The 16,327-nt window shown below is 66.1% G+C and overlaps 1 protein-coding gene across 3 annotated transcripts; it reads left to right on the forward strand.

Annotated features, from left to right (window-relative positions):
- On the forward strand, window positions 1–15,694 carry ADAM11 (ADAM metallopeptidase domain 11). Of its 3 annotated transcripts, XM_051825781.2 has the most exons (27): window positions 1–156; window positions 600–775; window positions 7,326–7,402; window positions 7,539–7,605; window positions 8,773–8,858; window positions 8,945–9,020; window positions 9,345–9,411; window positions 9,479–9,546; window positions 9,873–9,947; window positions 10,051–10,122; window positions 10,277–10,443; window positions 10,709–10,793; window positions 10,906–10,996; window positions 11,125–11,176; window positions 11,505–11,604; window positions 11,690–11,761; window positions 11,877–11,969; window positions 12,123–12,203; window positions 12,718–12,768; window positions 12,860–12,923; window positions 13,088–13,187; window positions 13,333–13,452; window positions 13,549–13,717; window positions 13,806–13,920; window positions 13,991–14,081; window positions 15,039–15,056; window positions 15,502–15,694. In XM_051825781.2, the coding sequence occupies exons 1-27, from the start codon at window positions 90–92 to the stop codon at window positions 15,515–15,517; spliced, it is 2,316 nt and encodes a 771-aa protein (XP_051681741.1). In that variant the 5' UTR covers window positions 1–89; the 3' UTR covers window positions 15,518–15,694. The 3 variants fall into 3 exon arrangements, with proteins under 3 accessions (XP_051681741.1, XP_051681740.1, XP_051681742.1); XM_051825780.2 differs by lacking the exon at window positions 15,502–15,694 and having other exon boundaries at window positions 15,039–15,236; XM_051825782.2 differs by lacking the exons at window positions 1–156; window positions 600–775; window positions 7,326–7,402; window positions 7,539–7,605; window positions 15,502–15,694 and adding an exon at window positions 8,603–8,674 and having other exon boundaries at window positions 9,479–9,542; window positions 15,039–15,235.
- The last annotated feature ends 633 nt before the right edge of the window (window positions 15,695–16,327 follow it).

Consider the following 16,327-nt stretch of genomic DNA (forward strand, 5'->3'; position numbering starts at 1 on the left):
GCCCCGGCACAGCAGCCGGCGCCTCCCCGCCCCCGGCCTCCGCCCGCCGCGCCGCCCGCCCGCAGCCGCAGCCGGGGGATGAGCGAGCCATGAGGCGGCTGCGGCGCTGGGCGTTCGCGGCGCTGCCGCTGCTGCTACCGCTGCTCCCCGCGCCCGGTGAGTGCCCCCCGCGGCCCGGTCCGGCCCGGCGCCCCTCCCCGCCCCCGCCCCGGGTTGCGGCGCCTCTGCTGCAGTCGCGTTTGCCCGCAGTGCCCCCGGGGTGGCAGGCGGTCCCGGGCGCGGGGTGGGGGAGCGCGAGCGGAGGGAAGGTGCGGCCACCCACCTGTCCCCATCTGGCCGTCCCGCCGCGGCCGTCCCCTGCGTCCGCCAGCCTCTCTGCGGGTCTCTGCGGGCTGGGCTGGGGGGGGGGGCAGTCGTGACCGCCGGTAGGAGGAAGCTCCAGACCCCTTCCCGCGAGGCTCCCCCTCCGCGGGGCAGCCAGATCCTCCCACCTGGCTCCAGCAGGGACTGCAAGGGCCACGCCGGGGTGAGGGCTGGCTGGCCCCGCGCCCCTGCCCTGCGGTGGGCATCTGTTCGCTGCCATAGCCTTGTCTCCTCAGGTCTTGGGGTCCGGGGTCCTGCCGGAGCTCTGCGCTGGGGGGTCTCACCCCAGGTAGGAGGCCCAGAAGCCCCTGAGGTCACGGAGCCCAGCCGCCTGGTGGGCCAGAGCTCTGGGGGAGAAATTCGGAAGCAGCAGCTGGACACCAGGGTCCGCCAGGAGCCGCCCGGGGGCCCGGTGAGTGGGGCTGGGTGGTGAGGCCAAGGGCAGCTTCCCTGGCTGTGCGATGGGCTGCCAGGTGGGTGCTGAGGCCGCTGGTGGTGGGGGCACTGGCTGCCCTGCTCCAGGCCCCCCGCTGCCCCCATGGTGGGAGCTCAGCACTCAGGAACCCTGGGATGACAAGGTTGTGGTCCCGCTTTGGGACAGGCTCCCCCCACACACTGCCTCCTGCCAAAGTTAGTGATTCCATTTAAAGGGGGCATGGGCAGGGCAGTGGAGGGCAGGGGCTGGGGCTCCCAGGTTCAGGCCAAAGCCACCCTCAGTGGGCTTTCCTGAAACAGCTCAGTGCTCACGCCTGCCTCAGTTTCCCACAGTGCACTGACAGCCCCATTCTCCTTCCTGTCCTGCCTGGAAGCCAGGCCTTGGAAAGCGGTTTGAGGCTCACCCACAAATGTCACCTCTACCCACCCCGGTCCCTTTCAACTGCTGGGCCCCTCCTGCCTCCCAGAGGAAAGTGAGGAATGAAGGAGATTAATTGCAATTAATAATTAATTAATATCATGTGAATAATAATCACCCGGATGGAATATTCATTCAGCACGCCTTGGCTCTCCAGGAGCTGGCAGCTGAAAGTTAGCCAGGCCGACGGGGGCAGCCGAGGGCGGGGCGGCGGAGGCCTGGCGGGAGGGGAGGCGGCGGAGAGGAGGGTGCCGCTCAAGCTGGGGCGTTCTGGCAGCTGGGAGTGGTGGGAGTCGAGGGAGGAAGGAGGGAAGGGAAGCGGAGGCTAACGTTAGACATCTGTCGGACTGGCAGCCCTGCCTGATGCTCCCGGTTAAAAGCCCTTAAGGGGGAGGGGGATGCGGGGTGGCGCAGGGGGCCGGGAACCCGGAGATGGAAGGGAGCATGCATAATAGATGGCCCATCACTCTGGGAGGGGAGGGGGCCGGGGGTTAATGGCAGCCTGGGGGTGGGGTGGAAGCCGGCTCCTGCGCCTGCCCAGGGAGCAGGGATGGTCCCAGAGCCAAGGCTGCCATTTGGCACCTGGCGCGGCTGCCTGTGACCTGTGCCTCGCAGGCTGCCTTGGCGGGTGTCCCTGACCCTGCCTGATCCTGGGGCCCTGGCTCGTGCTTTACAAGATGTGCAGGTGGGGGGAGGGGGTGCCACCATGGGGTCAGGGGCAGGTGGGGGGAGAGGGGTGCCACCATGGGGTGGAGGGCAGGTGGGGGGAGAGGGGTGCCACCATGGGGTGGAGGGCAGGTGGGGGGAGAGGGGTGCCACCATGGGGTGGAGGGCAGGTGGGGGGAGAGTGGTGCCACCATGGGGTCGGGGGCAGGTGGGGGGAGGGGGTGCCACCATGGGGTCGGGGGCAGGTGGGGGGAGGGGGTGCCACCATGGGGTCGGGGGCAGGTGGGGGGAGGGGGTGCCACCATGGGGTCAGGGGCAGGGGCAGAGGCAGGGGAGAACATGGGGCCAGGCAGAGCTGGCAGGTGGGGGCTCCCGTGGGTGGCTTGCTCCTCCAGCCTGGTCCTTTCTGAAGAAAGGGTGGCGTGTAGCGGCCAGGGGGGAGGAAGTACCTTGGCTGGGTGGCAAGATTGGGGTGGGCTGCGGGTCCTGGGTGCTGTCCTGCTGGCTGGGGGGGGGGGCACAGCAGGTGCGCCTGCGCGGAGAGCTACAGCAGTCAGCCTGGGGACCTGCGGGACAGCGGGCAGCTCCAGGGGAGTCCCTCAGGGTTGAAACTTCCCAGGAACCTCACAGAGGCCCCCCAGGGATCTTGCTCAGGGCCCTCCCAGACCTGGGCCTCAGTTTCCCCCAAGGTGGAGGCTGTGCCCAGTGGTAAGGAGGGGCCGATCCTGTGGACCTCTCTGGGCCCGGCGTTCTGCTGGCTGCACGCACGTGTCAGCTCTCGCCTCTCACGCTCTGTCGGGCCGGTGACTTGCTGCCCATTGTGCAGATGAGCCTCGGGACGTTGTGTGACTTGCCCAGAGTACATCAGATCTTCTGCAGTGGGGTCACGGCACTGTTCCCCAAACCAGGGCACTTCCCACTGCACCGCGCTGCCTCCGAGGGGCCTTTCCCCAAGCCCTCCCAGGGCAAGGACGCAACCACAGGAGCCCTGCGGGAGACATCTCCGGCTGGGAGGGCTCTCCCACTTGCACTCCTTGGGTTTTGTGCTCGGTTACTGTGCTGGTTTAGAACTTGGGGCGGAGCGGGTGTTGGAGCGGCAGCATCCCCTGGTGAGACGGGGGGGGGGGGGCGGGAGGGATGTGCTGGCTGGCAGGGCCGGGGGTGCCCCTGCTCCGGCTTTGGGCTGCTCATTTCACCCTGAGCCCCAAAACCAGGGCGGCGGAAGCTCGGGTCTCGGGGGAGCTGACCCAGCTTGGCTGGGGTTGTGGGGGGAGGAAGGTGACCAGGAAGGAACTGGGAGCCAGAGAAGTGACAAGGCACCGGGCCCTCTTCCGCCTCCCCTGGCCTTGATTTATTTCGTCCTCTTCCTAACGCCAGGAGGTGGGGCTGTTGTTATTCCCACCCCACAGATGAGGGGACAGGCACGGAGAGGGGAAGCAGTCTTGACCCCGCGTCAGGGTCAAGACTGACACCCAGAGCAGAAGTCATGGGGGACCCGGTGCCCTCGCTCTGCCACTGCTCTCAGCATCTCACTTCTGTCCAGCGTGGAAGCAGTGTGGACGCGCCGAGGCCCGGAAGAAGGGGGAGCTTTAGGAGGTGTAGAATCTGATGGCCACAGGGAGCCTGCAGCTGATGGGTGAGACCAGAGGACAAGCAGGGCCCCTGTTCAGTTGAGCTGGTTGTTCACTGCACAAGGGCGCCTGGGCAGGAGGAGAGTCCGCTGGGTACGGGCCATGGGCCCTTGATGCTGCCTCTGAGGGGACGCCTTTTTCTAGCCACGCAAAACTGTGAGTGCATTTTGTTGGTCCCAAGAAAGTCAGACCCTCTGGGAACCAAGGTGAACAGGGCTGGGGGCGAGAGGGCCCAGGCTCGCCTGAGCCACCTTGGGGAAGGGGCCACGGTGGCGGGACGGAAGCCTTGAGGGTGCTGTCCAGACGGGCAGTTATGGGAGGGGCTGCTCGAAGCCTCTGGGTCTGTTTTCTTGCAGTGGGGGTGGGGGATGCAGTTGAGGAGGGCTCAGTGCCCTGCCCCTGCGACATGGCAGTGGTGGGCGGGGTGCCCGGTACGCCCTAGAGCCAAGCCCGTGCCGGGGTCTGTGCGACATCGCGGCCGTCAGCCCCTTTCTCTTTGGAAAGGGTCGGGGCCCAGAAGGTTCCTGGGAGGAGCTGTCCAGCTTCCCCGGTGTCCCTGCATCGGGGAGGCCGCCGGCACCTACGCCACCCTGCGGCGGGGGGTTACTTGTGGGGCTTCTGTGGGGCTCAGGGGAGGAGCTAGCTATGCAGGGTCCTGGGCCGAGTCTTCCCTGGCCGGACACTGGCCTAGGGGCTCGACCTCACCTTAATGCCACTCCTGGCTGCCAGGAGGGGCCCAGATGCCCAGTGTCTGGCCCCAGAGGGACCGATGACCCTGTAAGGAGGTGACTCTGTCCTCAAAAATGTAGGTCAAATCCCATCAGAGGAAATGTGTCCACCTGTTCCCACTGCTGGGCCTCCATGGCCCTGCCGATTCATAGAGCATTCATGGGGGCCGCGGGGGAGTCAGCTGGTGGGTGGGTGGGTGGGTGTCTCCCAGCCCCACGCCCTCCCAGGTGGGACAGCTGCCTCTCTGGCTCCTCCCCTTCTGCCACCTCCCTGGCCAGGAGGTGGTGTCTCTGGGAGGGTCGGTGGGGGGTGGGGGATTTCAGAAAGATGTCCTTGGGTGAGACCCCTCACCCAGATGGGGTGCACAGAGCAGGTCCCTGTCACAGGAAGTGAGTGGGGGTCTTTTATCCAGGTCCTCCAGGCACTGCTGCCTCCCCTCCTCATTTGCACCTCTTACTGCTGGCACTTCTGATAACATCAGCGGGGAAACTGAGGCCTGCGCAAGGCTGGCGGCCACGCTGGGAGGGGTTGTGTCGGGGAGACTGTAATATGTCAGGATCGCATTTGATGGCGCCGGCGAGTGAGCCATTCCCCACGCGGCTGGCAGGTGCAGGCGGGGCAAGGTGGAGGTGTGGCTGGGGGTTGTGGGGTGCAGTGGTCTGCATGCTGCAGTTCCTGGAGCACCCGGGAATGCCAAGATCCTGAGCCTCCCCCGCCCCCAACGCTGCTTCTGCAGGCCCAGGGCAGAGCCTGGGCATCTGTATTTGTGATCCTGGAACTGCAGCGGAACCTTGGCCTCCTCTCTCTCTTGCCTGCATGTGGTCGGGTGTGATACGGGGTACAGAGAGGGTAAAACCCTGTCCCCCTAAACAGGTACCCAGGAGGGTGCAAGCCTTGGGGATGGCGGGCTGTCTCCCCACCAGGCAGGTGGCTGCACATCACGGCAGACATAACCCAGTCCGAGGGTGAGACCTGGCCTTGAACCTTCCGAGCCATGATCCTGGGCCAGCCGCCTCTAAGTCTCTGTCTCCCTGAGCCTTGGCCTGGGGCCCGGTGGCCTGAGCAGGTTGGAGCACGTGGGCCCAGTGGCCAGGAAGCACAGGCAAGCGCAGGGCACAGGGTCGCAGCCCGGCCATCCTGAGCTGGGCGCAGGGGCGAGGATGGCTGAGGAATCGGCGTGACCTCAAGACCAGCACTGTGGACCCCTCGGGAGCGAGGGATGCTGGGATGAGGTCAGGGCCAAGGCAGGGGCAGGCAAGGAGAGTAGCCTGGCTTGGAATCCAGTGGAAGGCTTGGCTGAAGGGCTTGGGACTGTCGTGCCCCCTCCATGGGCAGCTGGGACGCAGATCCAGGGATGACGGTGGCGTTGCGCTGGCTCTTCTCTCTGACAGGGGACAGAGCTGTGTCCCACCACAGGTGTGGAGCTCTGGCTGAGGCCTCGGCAGGCTGCAGGGGACACTGCTGCCCCATCAGCCTGGCCTGCACAGGGGGAGGAGCCAGGTGGGTCGGCCTGCTCACTTTCTGAGCACGGAGTCTGCAGTGCCCCGGGAGTCCCCCCGGCGCAGGATGAGTGCCCAGCCTCCCAGCCTGGCACCCGGCCACATCTCCAAGAATCAGAGGTTGCTGGGTCATCGCCGAGGCTGCACCGCGTGAGAGAGTGGGAACAGGGCCGCCGGGTTGGGGCTGGGCTAGGGGCTTGTCACTGGACAGCAGGAGCACGAGCAGTCCTGGGGTGGGGGCAGAGGTGGTTCAGGTAGGGGTCGAGGGTGGAGACAGAGTTGGTGCCAGGACAGAGGGAGACAGGACAGGAATGGTCTGGTGTGTGTGGGGTGGGGTCAGAGCCAGTCCAGGCCCGGGGGAGGGGTGAGCAGAGAGGGTCCAGGCCCGGGGAGAAGCAGCAGGGGCTCCTTGGCCTTGGCTTCCTATCTGCAGTCTGCTCGGTTCTCTGGGGGCTCCGGACAGAGCTGAGGGCCTTGGCCAGCGTGGGATGGGGCAAGTCGGTGCGTCCCCAGCTCCGGCCACTGCCCCACCTTGCCCCTCCCCCAGGCCTCCCATGGACACTGCGCCCACACCCATCTTAGCTCCTCTTCTTTGGGGTGAGAAAGACTTTGGCAACAGGTTCCCTAGGTTCGAATCCCAGCACCACCATTTCTTAGCCATGTGACCTTGGGCAGATGAGTTGGTCTCTGTGTGCCTCAGTTTCCTGACCTGTCAGGTGGGAATAACAGTAGCGCTGATCCTGCAGGGTCGATGGTGGGACGTGCAGTGATGAGACAGTGCCGGGCACACATTGCCTATGAATCAGCCGTGGTTAAGTGGCCTAGGAGGAAGCCCACCAGGCAGCAGGTTGTGCAGGAGCCCCATCCCTCCCTGCTCCCCCCACCAGCGAAAGCCAGGCAGGGGACAGCCCCCAGCCCCCGCTGCAGACAGACTTCATCTGGGTGTCTGGGCTCGGTCTTCAGTGGACTGGGGACGGGAGCTGGGTGGGAAGAAACTTCCAGGTCTCTCAGACTCTCCTGCCCTTCCTGTCTGGGGGCGGCGCTGTGTCTCCCCCTCCACACCGTAGCGGGCCCCGAGGCCTGGGAGGACGGTCATCCTGGGGGGGGGGGGTGTTGCCACGGCAACCTGGAGCCTCCTGGCCCCTATGCATGGGCCCCTCTGAAAAATTTATCAAGAAAACTTCCGTGTTTAAAAATTAACCACGGGTTGAAATATTAAAGATGAGCAGCTTTGGGCAAGGTGGAGGGCAATGGATTTGGGGGTGGATGAGCCAAGTCTGCTCCCCCGGCAAGATGGCAGCCAGGGCCCTGCGACCTGGACATCCACTCCGGGCGCAGGCCAGGCCTCCTCTGGACACGGAGCCCTGCGCACCACGTCCCGTTTGCGCCTGGACTAGGGCCTCCCCGCCTCCAAGATGCTTCCGGGCAGGCTGGGCTCCGTCCCTGCTGCCCCGGGAGATGGCCAAGCCCCTGGCCCCAGTGAGGCCTTGGCTGCGGTGCTGGGTGTCTCTGTCCTGGGTCATCTGCCCCGGCCCCGGGCACTCCTTCCTGTCGGCCCAGCTGACCCCTGTGCCCTCTCCCCAGCCTGTCCATCTCGCCCAGGTGAGTTTCGTCATCCCGGCATTCAACTCAAACTTCACACTGGACCTGGAGCTGAACCAGTGAGTGCAACCTGGAGCCAGAGCGGAAGGGCGGCGCGGGCGGGAGGACCTGGGCCCCGGAGCTGGCTGGCGCGGGGCTCAAGCCTGCCGCGGCCTCACCAGCGACCCCTCCTTCCTCCTGCCTGCTCTGTTCCAGTCACCTCCTCTCCTCGCAATACGTGGAGCGCCACTTCAGCCGGGAGGGGACCGCGCAGCGCAGCACCGTGAGCGGCTGTGGGAGGGGTGGGGGGCTGGTGGGGGTGGGCCCTGGGCTCTGCTCAGGATGGGCCTGGCTCTCCTCTCCTGGCTTTGGAGTCTCTGATGGTTGGGAGTGAGCAGGTTGCATGGTGTGGGGGGGTCTGGCTCCCAGCCCACCGGCCTGGCAGGGAGGCACAGGGGACCCCCACTGCTGCCTGTCAGCCATGGCAGGAACCCACCCCCCACCCAGCTGAGGAGCTGCCCCCTCTTGCTCTCTACCAAGGGCCTGGGAATTCCCAGCTGCCGGGGACACCAGGGTCCCAGCCCTGGAGGCCATGTAGACTGAAGGAAGATGAATGGGGATCTATAAATAGCCTGCCCCCCCAAGCCTGTTCAGGAACTGGAGCACAAGTAATTCTGCAGGAGGCAGGGTTGGGGGAGGGGGTGCTGCCGGGCCCCCCCTCCCCGACCCATGGGCCTGGCCAGGAGCCGCCTGCTGCTGGGACTTCCTCGGCCACACAGGCAGGGTGTGAGGCGCTATGTGCGGTGGGGCGTGAGTCCACACCAGCCGTGGACTAAATGCGGTGACAGTCGCCGTGGGAGCAGTGCCTGGCGAGCAGCAGGTGCCCTGCAGATGCCTGCACTCCCAAGGCCTCTGCCATCCGCCACCAGCCCCAGCAGGTGGCTGAAAACCACAGCTGAGGTCCCGCTTCGTCTTCAGAATTTTTAAAAATTCATTTGAAAGAGAAGGACAGAGATCGCCTATCTGCTGCCCACAACACAGTGGCCAAGGCTGGGCCAGGGTGCAGCCAGGAGCCAGGAGCTCCATCCGGGTCTCTCACATGGCTGGCAGGGAGCCAGCTACTTGGGCCGTCACCTGCAGCCTCCTAGCGCAAGCAGTAGCGGGAAGCTGGAACTGGGAGCTGAGCTGGGACTCGACCCCAGGCACTCCCGTCGGTGGTGTGGGTCTCTTAATGGCTGCACAAAGCCCGCCCTCGTCTTGGTTTTATAGATGAGGTGAAGGAGGCCCAGAGAGAGCTAGCAACTTGCCCAGGGGGACACAGGCCATTAGGAGCTCCACCCACGTAGAACAAGGTTCGAGTCCCAGGGGTTCCTGGGACTGTGGCCACGGGCACCTGCAGCCTCTGAGCCAGGGCTGGGGGCCCGTCCAGTTCACCGTTCTGCTCTGCCAGGGCGCTGGGGACCACTGCTACTACCAGGGGAAGCTCCGGGGGAACCCCCACTCCTTCGCTGCCCTGTCTACCTGCCAGGGGCTGCAGTGAGTATGGGGAGGGCTGGGCGGCAGGGCGAAGCGTCCAGCCCCGGCTGGGGGCAGCAGGGACGTGAGCCTCTCTCTCTGCACAGTGGGGTCTTCTCTGATGGGAACCTGACCTACATCGTGGAGCCCCAGGAGATGGCTGGGCCTTGGGGAGCCTCCCAGGTGAGCCTGCACAGCTCCTCGCTGTCCCTTCTCATGGTCACTGCCAGCGCCTCCCCCTCCTCCCTCAGTAACCTCAGCCACCCTGCCCTCCTCCGTGACCCCAGCTCCAATGTCCCCTCTGTCCCCCAAGTGACCTCTCACTGGGCTCCAGTGTCCTTTGCCCCTGTCTCTCGGGGCGCCCCCAGGGCTTGACCCCGGAATCTGAGCGTCCGGGAGATGAGATCCGACATGGAAGCTCTGGCCACTTCTGGGTCACCGGGTGGGGGAGCTGGCGATGTCCCCCCACAGGAGGGCCCCCCAAGAATTAACTCCCCCTCGTTGCAGGGACCCCTCCCCCACCTCATTTACCGGACCCCTCTCCTCCCAGCCCCCCTCGGATGCAGGGGACCAGGTAAGGGAGGGAGAGTGGGGCTGGGGCGGGGGCCTGCTGTGCCGCCCTCACCTGCCCTGCCCCACAGGTTGCCTGTTTGCTGCTCCTGTCCACTCCGCTCCCCCAAACCGGCCAAGGCTGAGAAGGAAAAGGCAGGTACGGGGCCCGCACAGACCTCGGGCTGCAGAGACCTGGAGGGCCAGAGCAGGAGGACCCCGCACCCATGGCTGGGCAGAGGAGACAGAGCAGTGGGCCTGGGTGCCAGGAGCTGCCTCTGGGGGGAGCCCCTGTGCCTTCCCCTAACCCTGGCGTCCTGCCCTGGGCAAGCTGAGGCTGCCTGCCCTTCGTTCACGGGCTGGGGTGGGAGGGAGCCGTCCTCCCTGGGGGCGGGCACTGTCCTCGGCTGGCGTCCGGAGCCCCTGCCCCGCCGCAGGAGGCCAGGCACGGAGGGGACTGATTCCAAGTGCCCACCCGCTCCCCAGGTCCGCCGGGGCCACCCCACGGTGCACAGCGAGACCAAGTACGTGGAGCTGATTGTCATCAATGACCACCAGCTGGTCAGTTCCCAGGCCAGATGGGGACAGTGGGGACGGGGGTGGAGAACAGGGCCACGGCTGGGGGGGCCAGGAAGAGCCTCATCCTGCACCCCCGCCCTCCCAGTTCGAGCAGATGCGGCAGTCGGTGGTCCTCACCAGCAACTTTGCCAAGTCCGTGGTGAACCTGGCAGACGTGGTGAGAGCCCCCTCCTCCCCCACAAAGCAGGGGGGAGCACTGTCAGCCCCTGACCCCGGCTCCCTGGAGGGACAGCCTGAGGCCTCCTCCAGCCCTGTGCGCCCACACCCACTCCCACCCTCCAGCCGCACCATCTTCTCCCCCCTGGGCCCAGATGTACAAGGAGCAGCTCAACACTCGCATTGTACTGGTTGCCATGGAAACGTGGGCCGATGGGGACAAGATCCAGGTGCAGGACGACCTCCTGGAGACCCTGGCCCGGCTCATGGTCTACCGGCGAGAGGGTCTGCCCGAGCCGAGCGACGCCACCCACCTGTTCTCGTGAGTCCCTGTGCCACGGCCACACTCGCCCGCCCCGGGCCACCTTCCCTCCGCCTCCACCTCCGCCTCCCCCTCCTCCCGCACTGTCCCAGCGCCCCTTCCTCAGGGGCCCAATGGCCTGGGACAGGAAAGTGTCTCCTACAAGGGCCTGCAGCCAGAGAGCACCTAAGAGGGCTCCCAAGGAGAGCCAAGGCCACCAGGGCTGGACGCTTGGGAGCCAGCAGGGGTGGGGGCGGGGCTCCCCTCACAGCGCTGTCCTTTCCAGGGGCAGGACTTTCCACAGCACCAGCAGCGGGGCGGCCTACGTGGGAGGCATCTGCTCCCTGTCCAGGGGCGGGGGTGTGAATGAGGTGAGCAGGGCAGGGGCCCCGCTGGGCCTGGGTCTGGGGTGCGGGGCTTCAGGGGCCGGAAGCTCCTGTTAAGAGGAGGTAGACATCTCTGTGTCCCACCTTCCCTCCCCAGTATGGCAACATGGGAGCCATGGCTGTGACCCTGGCCCAGACGCTGGGGCAGAACCTGGGCATGATGTGGAACAAACACAGGAGTTCAGCAGGTGTCAGCTTTCGCCCCCCCCCTCCCCGCGTGACTCACAACTCGCCCAGACGCCTCCAGGGCGGAGGAGGGTGAGTGGGAAGAGGGTGGTCCTGGACCCTCCCTCACATCCACCTGACTCACTCCCAGGGGACTGCAAGTGTCCGGACATCTGGCTGGGCTGCATCATGGAGGACACTGGGTGAGTTCCTGGGGACACACTATGAAAGGGTCTTGGGCCGGGGGAGTCCGAGATGGAGCCGTACTGGGGCCACTCCGGATCCGAGCAGCCCCGTGGTCTGCACACTCGGCCCGACTGCAGTGCGCAAGGTCGCCGCTAGGTGTCGCCCACGCCTCGCTGGGAAGCACCTTGCCGCCCGAGCGCTCCAGCACTGGACAGCTGGGGGCGCGAGCGCCGCCCTCCGGCCACTTCGTGATGGGCAGGCGGGAGGACTGTCGCGCAGCCCCGGGGCAGCAGAGGGTGGGCTGGAGCAGAGACCCCGGCGGGACGGCCGCTCGCCTGTGCCCAGGTTCTACCTGCCCCGCAAGTTCTCGCGCTGCAGTATCGACGAGTACAACCAGTTCCTGCAGGAGGGCGGCGGGAGCTGCCTCTTCAACAAGCCCCTCAAGGTAGCAGCCCCCGGGCGGGGGACGCGGGGAGGGGGTTGCCGCGGCCGGGTCCCCGCCAGACTCCCGACCCTCCGTCCCGGTCCAGCTCCTGGACCCCCCGGAGTGCGGAAACGGCTTCGTGGAGGCGGGGGAGGAGTGCGACTGCGGCTCGGTGCAGGTGAGCGGCCGGGGCGGGCCCCAGGTGGGGACCTGGCGTGGGCGCGGGGGAAGGGCCCGGAGTGGAGAGGACGCGGGCTCGTCCGCCTCCCTGCCCTGCCTCCCACATCCCACAGGAGTGCAGCCGTGCCGGTGGCAACTGCTGCAAGAAGTGCACCTTGACTCACGACGCCATGTGCAGCGACGGGCTCTGCTGCCGCCGCTGCAAGGTGAGGCGGACCCGCCGGGGGGCGGGGCGCGCCGCGAGGAACGCGCCAATGGGAGCGGGGGCGGGGCTGGGGCGGTGCCCGGCGGGGGCGGGCTGGGCTGCGGACCGGGCGCGTCTCTAACCTACCTGAGCCGGGGCACGCCTCCCTCTCTAGTACGAGCCGCGAGGTGTGTCCTGCCGGGAGGCCGTGAACGAATGCGACATCGCGGAGACCTGCACCGGGGACTCCAGCCAGGTCCGCGCGGCCCGGCGTCGGTCTGGTTCCGCCGGGCTGCCCCCCTCTCTCCGCGCGCTTCCGCTCGGTAGCTGGTGTGGCTCGCGGCTCCCGAGCTCAGCCTCCTGGTCCGGGAAAGGGGTCCTTCGTGGCTCCTGGCTTTGTTCCTTCAGTCATCACCCCGGTGTTTATAGTCTGGCGGGTATTCCCAGCGCCCGTGTGTGCCAGGGAGCTGAGTGGGTAATAATGTGCGTTAACATCTATTAAGTCCTAATTATGTGCCAGGCATTTAGGGCTCCAGCCCTGCGAGGTAAGTGCAGGGAACGAGGGAGGCTGGAGAAGCTGTGGGAACCTGCAAACCCATGTAGCCTGGGCTCAGAGCCAGACGAATGCGAATGCGCTGTGAAGGGGCGTTAACCCCCGCAGCCTGAGCCCCGACCTGGGGGTCTTTGGCACCCCTGCACTTCTCCCCCAGCACGGGCCCCTGCCCCTCAGCTCTCGGGCTGCCGTGCTCAGCTCCACCCTCTCCCTACAGTGTCCCCCTAACCTGCACAAGCTGGACGGTCACTTCTGCGACCACGAACAGGTACGATAGGGGGGCGCTCTCCCGGGCACCCAGCCCGCCGGTCTCTTGCCCCCTCTCTGACCCTTCGGCTTCTCTGTCCCTTGTCCCTCAGGGCCGCTGCTATGGAGGCCGCTGCAAAACCCGGGACCGGCAGTGCCAAGCCCTCTGGGGCCACGGTGAGTCTGGCTAGGGGTGGCTGAGGGGACTCTGGGGCACCCAGGAGAGAGGCTGGCAGGGCAGATTCAGGCTGAACGTTGGCTCCCCTGCATCTGCGGGAGCCGGCGGGCAGGGGTCGCGCCCTGGGCCGGGAGGGCTGAGGTCCTGCACCAACCTCCCGCAGCGGCTGCCGATCGCTTCTGCTACGAGAAGCTGAACGTGGAGGGGACGGAGCGTGGGAACTGTGGGCGCAAGGGGTCAGGCTGGGTCCAGTGCAACAAGCAGTGAGTAGCCAGGCCACTGCTGGACCTCCCCAGCTGTGGCGTCGGGGGCGGCCCCGGGAGCAGCCCTGGGGGCAGGCAGGGGCAGAGATTGGCTGGGGCAGAAGTTGTGCGTGGAGCGGCTCACTGTCTCCACGTGCCCCGACAGGGACGTGCTCTGTGGCTTCCTCCTCTGTGTCAACATCTCTGGAGCCCCTCGACTGGGGGACCTGGGAGGTGACATCAGCAGTGTCACCTTCTACCACCAGGGCAAGGAGCTGGACTGCAGGTGTCGTTGGCCGGGGCATGGCTGGGGGAGGAGAGGCTGCAGGGATGCCGGGAGTTAAGGGGACAGGGGCTGAGACCGGCTGTGCCGTCTCCCCAGGGGGGGCCACGTGCAGCTGGCCGATGGCTCAGACCTGAGCTACGTGGAGGACGGCACAGCCTGTGGACCCAACATGCTATGCCTGGACCACCGATGCCTGCCGGCCTCTGCCTTCAACTTCAGCACCTGCCCCGGCAGCGGGGACCGCAGGATCTGCTCCCACCACGGGGTGGGTGCTTGGAGGCCCAGGGTGGTGGGAGAGGCTGACAAGAGGGGGCGGCCCCTGCTCATCCTGGCCGGTCCCTTCCCACCCCTAGGTCTGCAGCAATGAGGGGAAGTGCATCTGTCAGCCCGACTGGACAGGCAAAGACTGTAGCATCCACAACCCGCTGCCCACCTCCCCGCCCACCGGAGAGACAGAGAGATATAAGGGTGAGGCTGGCGCTGGCAGGGGGCTGTCGCCCCGTTCTCTCCCTGAAAACTGAGTCCCGCCTCCTCCCAGGTCCCAGTGGCACCAACATCATCATTGGCTCCATCGCGGGGGCTGTCCTGGTCGCAGCCATCGTCCTGGGCGGCACGGGCTGGGGATTTAAGTAAGAGATTCGCACTCTTCTCGGGTCCCCTGGCATCCGTAGGGGGTCAGAGCCCCAGCCTGTCGGAGCTGAGTGTTCCTCTCTGAGAGCTTAGCTGAGATGGAGCACATACATCATGAGGCCACGCCAGCTGCCAGGGCCTCTTGCTTTATTTTTTATTTTTAAAAATATTCATTTATTTATTTGAGAGAGAGTTACAGACAGAAAGAGGGAAAGAGAGAGGTCTTCACTCCCTAAAAGGCTACAATGGCTGGAGCTGGGCCGATCCAAAGTCAGGAGCCAGGCGCTTCCTCCGGGTCTCCCATGTGGGTGCAGGGGCCCAAGGACTTGGGGCATCTTCCACTGCTTTCCCAGGCCATAGCAGAGAGCTGGATCGGGAGTGGAGCAGCCGGGACTCGAACCGGCGGCCATGAGATCCCAGCGCTGTAGGCAGAGGCTCAGCCTACTACTATGCCAGTGCTGGCCTCCCGGGTGTCTTGTTGCTCAGTCAGTTGCTCACATTTAAAAACCAGGGGATTTACACTGACAATCCTGATTTCTGGTTTCTCTTGAAAAATGGGAAGCCTGGGTCCTGGGGGCTTGAGTGTAGCTTGGCATGGCCAGGGTGGAGTGTGCAGGGACGGCCCACGTCAGGTGTGTGTCCCCTGTCCCTAGTCCCCGGCCAGCTCTCAGGGCTCCCTGGGCAGCTAAGTTTGAGCCCTTTGAGCTGGCCCAACTCCCTCCACGTGCAAAGGAGGAATCAGGCCCAGAGTCACAGGGTGAGTGAGTGGCAGAGCCAGGACGCAAACCCCGGGCCATCTTGGCAGGTCCCCTGGCACCGCTCTCTGGCCTGGGTGTTAGTATCCAGGCCGGGGGATCCCAGCCCCTCTCTGGGAGCTGGAGGTCCTCCTTGAGAAGGGCAAGGTCAGACGGCTCCCTCCTCTCTCTCCCCACTTGCCTTCTCCTTGGCTCCTACAGAAACATCCGCCGAGGAAGGTATGACCCGACCCAGCAGGGGGCAGTGTGACGCCGGCCACGTCATCCCTCTCGCTGTCCTTGTCTCCTCCATCTCATCCGTCACCACCTTGCGTTCTGTGGATGGGGAGCTGGGCCGATTCCCCCAGCCCTGCTGTCAGAGTCCCGGCAAGGGGGGAGAGCAGCTCCGGGAAGACCTAGTCCTCCGCCCGCCCTCCTCCTGCCCCCTCCTCTCTGCTGCTGCCCTTCCTCCGGCCAGGCGGGCCCCGGAGGTGGGCCCCGCAGCCCCGTCCTGTCAGGGAGCCTCCCTCTGCGTCCCATCTGTTTTGTCTTCCATGTCACCGCTGTCTGACCCCTGCCAGAGCCCTCCCTGGCCAGCCTGTGACTTCCCACCTGGAGGGCTCTTCCCTTGGGCCCTGTCCCCCCTGCCCCCCCCGCCTCCCCTGATGCCCCCTCTCCGTTCCAGGTCTGGAGGGGCCTAAGTGCCACCCCTCCCTCCAAGCCTGGCACCCACCGTCTCGGCCTGAACCACGAGGCTGCCCCCACCAAACCGCGGAGGGAAGCACCATGCAAATGTCTTCCAGCTCCCGCCCCTCACCTCCTTCTCCACGGGGCCCTGTGGGGCTGTGGCCCTCTCTGGCACCAGCAGGGTGCGGGCCCCCTCCCCCTCACGCGGCTTTGGTCTTGCACCCCGACCCCTCTGTGAATGTAGCTTCCATCCACACAGACTGCCGCAGCTCAGGTCGGGGCGCCCGCAGGGGTCTGGGGTGGCCCCACCTCAAAACCAGGCAGCTGGGACCAGGGTCAGAGCACTCTGGGACCTGGGGGGAGGGGCTGACCTACACATTTTTAAAAAACTGAATCTTAACTGATGAATGTAAGCCTGAGGGGGCGGGGCCCAGCCGGAGGTAGGGATGCTTTGCCCCTTACGGGAGAGACTGAGGCGTGCCCATTGCCCGCCACGCTCACACCTGGACTCCATGCTGACCCTGGCAGGGGCCGGGCAGCCCTACCTGCCCCTGCCCAGCCCTGCCGAAATGGAAGAAGGGTGAGCGCCGACTCAGACCAAAGCTGCCTCTCCCGTGCCCAAGGCCCCGACGATGGGTACAGTGACCACACCCATCCTGCCATCTAGAAAACACAGCCCAAGGACGGTGGCCCGGGGCCGACTCAGGGTTTCAGGGCCCCTGCGGTGGCCCGGAGGTCCCAGGCTGGGCCGTCTTCCGCAGGAGGATCGCCAGGCAGGGCCGGCCAGGTGTGCCCAGGGCACGGGCTCTGCCCGTGATGCACAA

Source organism: Oryctolagus cuniculus, chromosome 17 (assembly GCF_964237555.1).
Source record: "Oryctolagus cuniculus chromosome 17, mOryCun1.1, whole genome shotgun sequence".
NCBI classification, from domain to species: Eukaryota; Metazoa; Chordata; class Mammalia; order Lagomorpha; family Leporidae; genus Oryctolagus; species Oryctolagus cuniculus.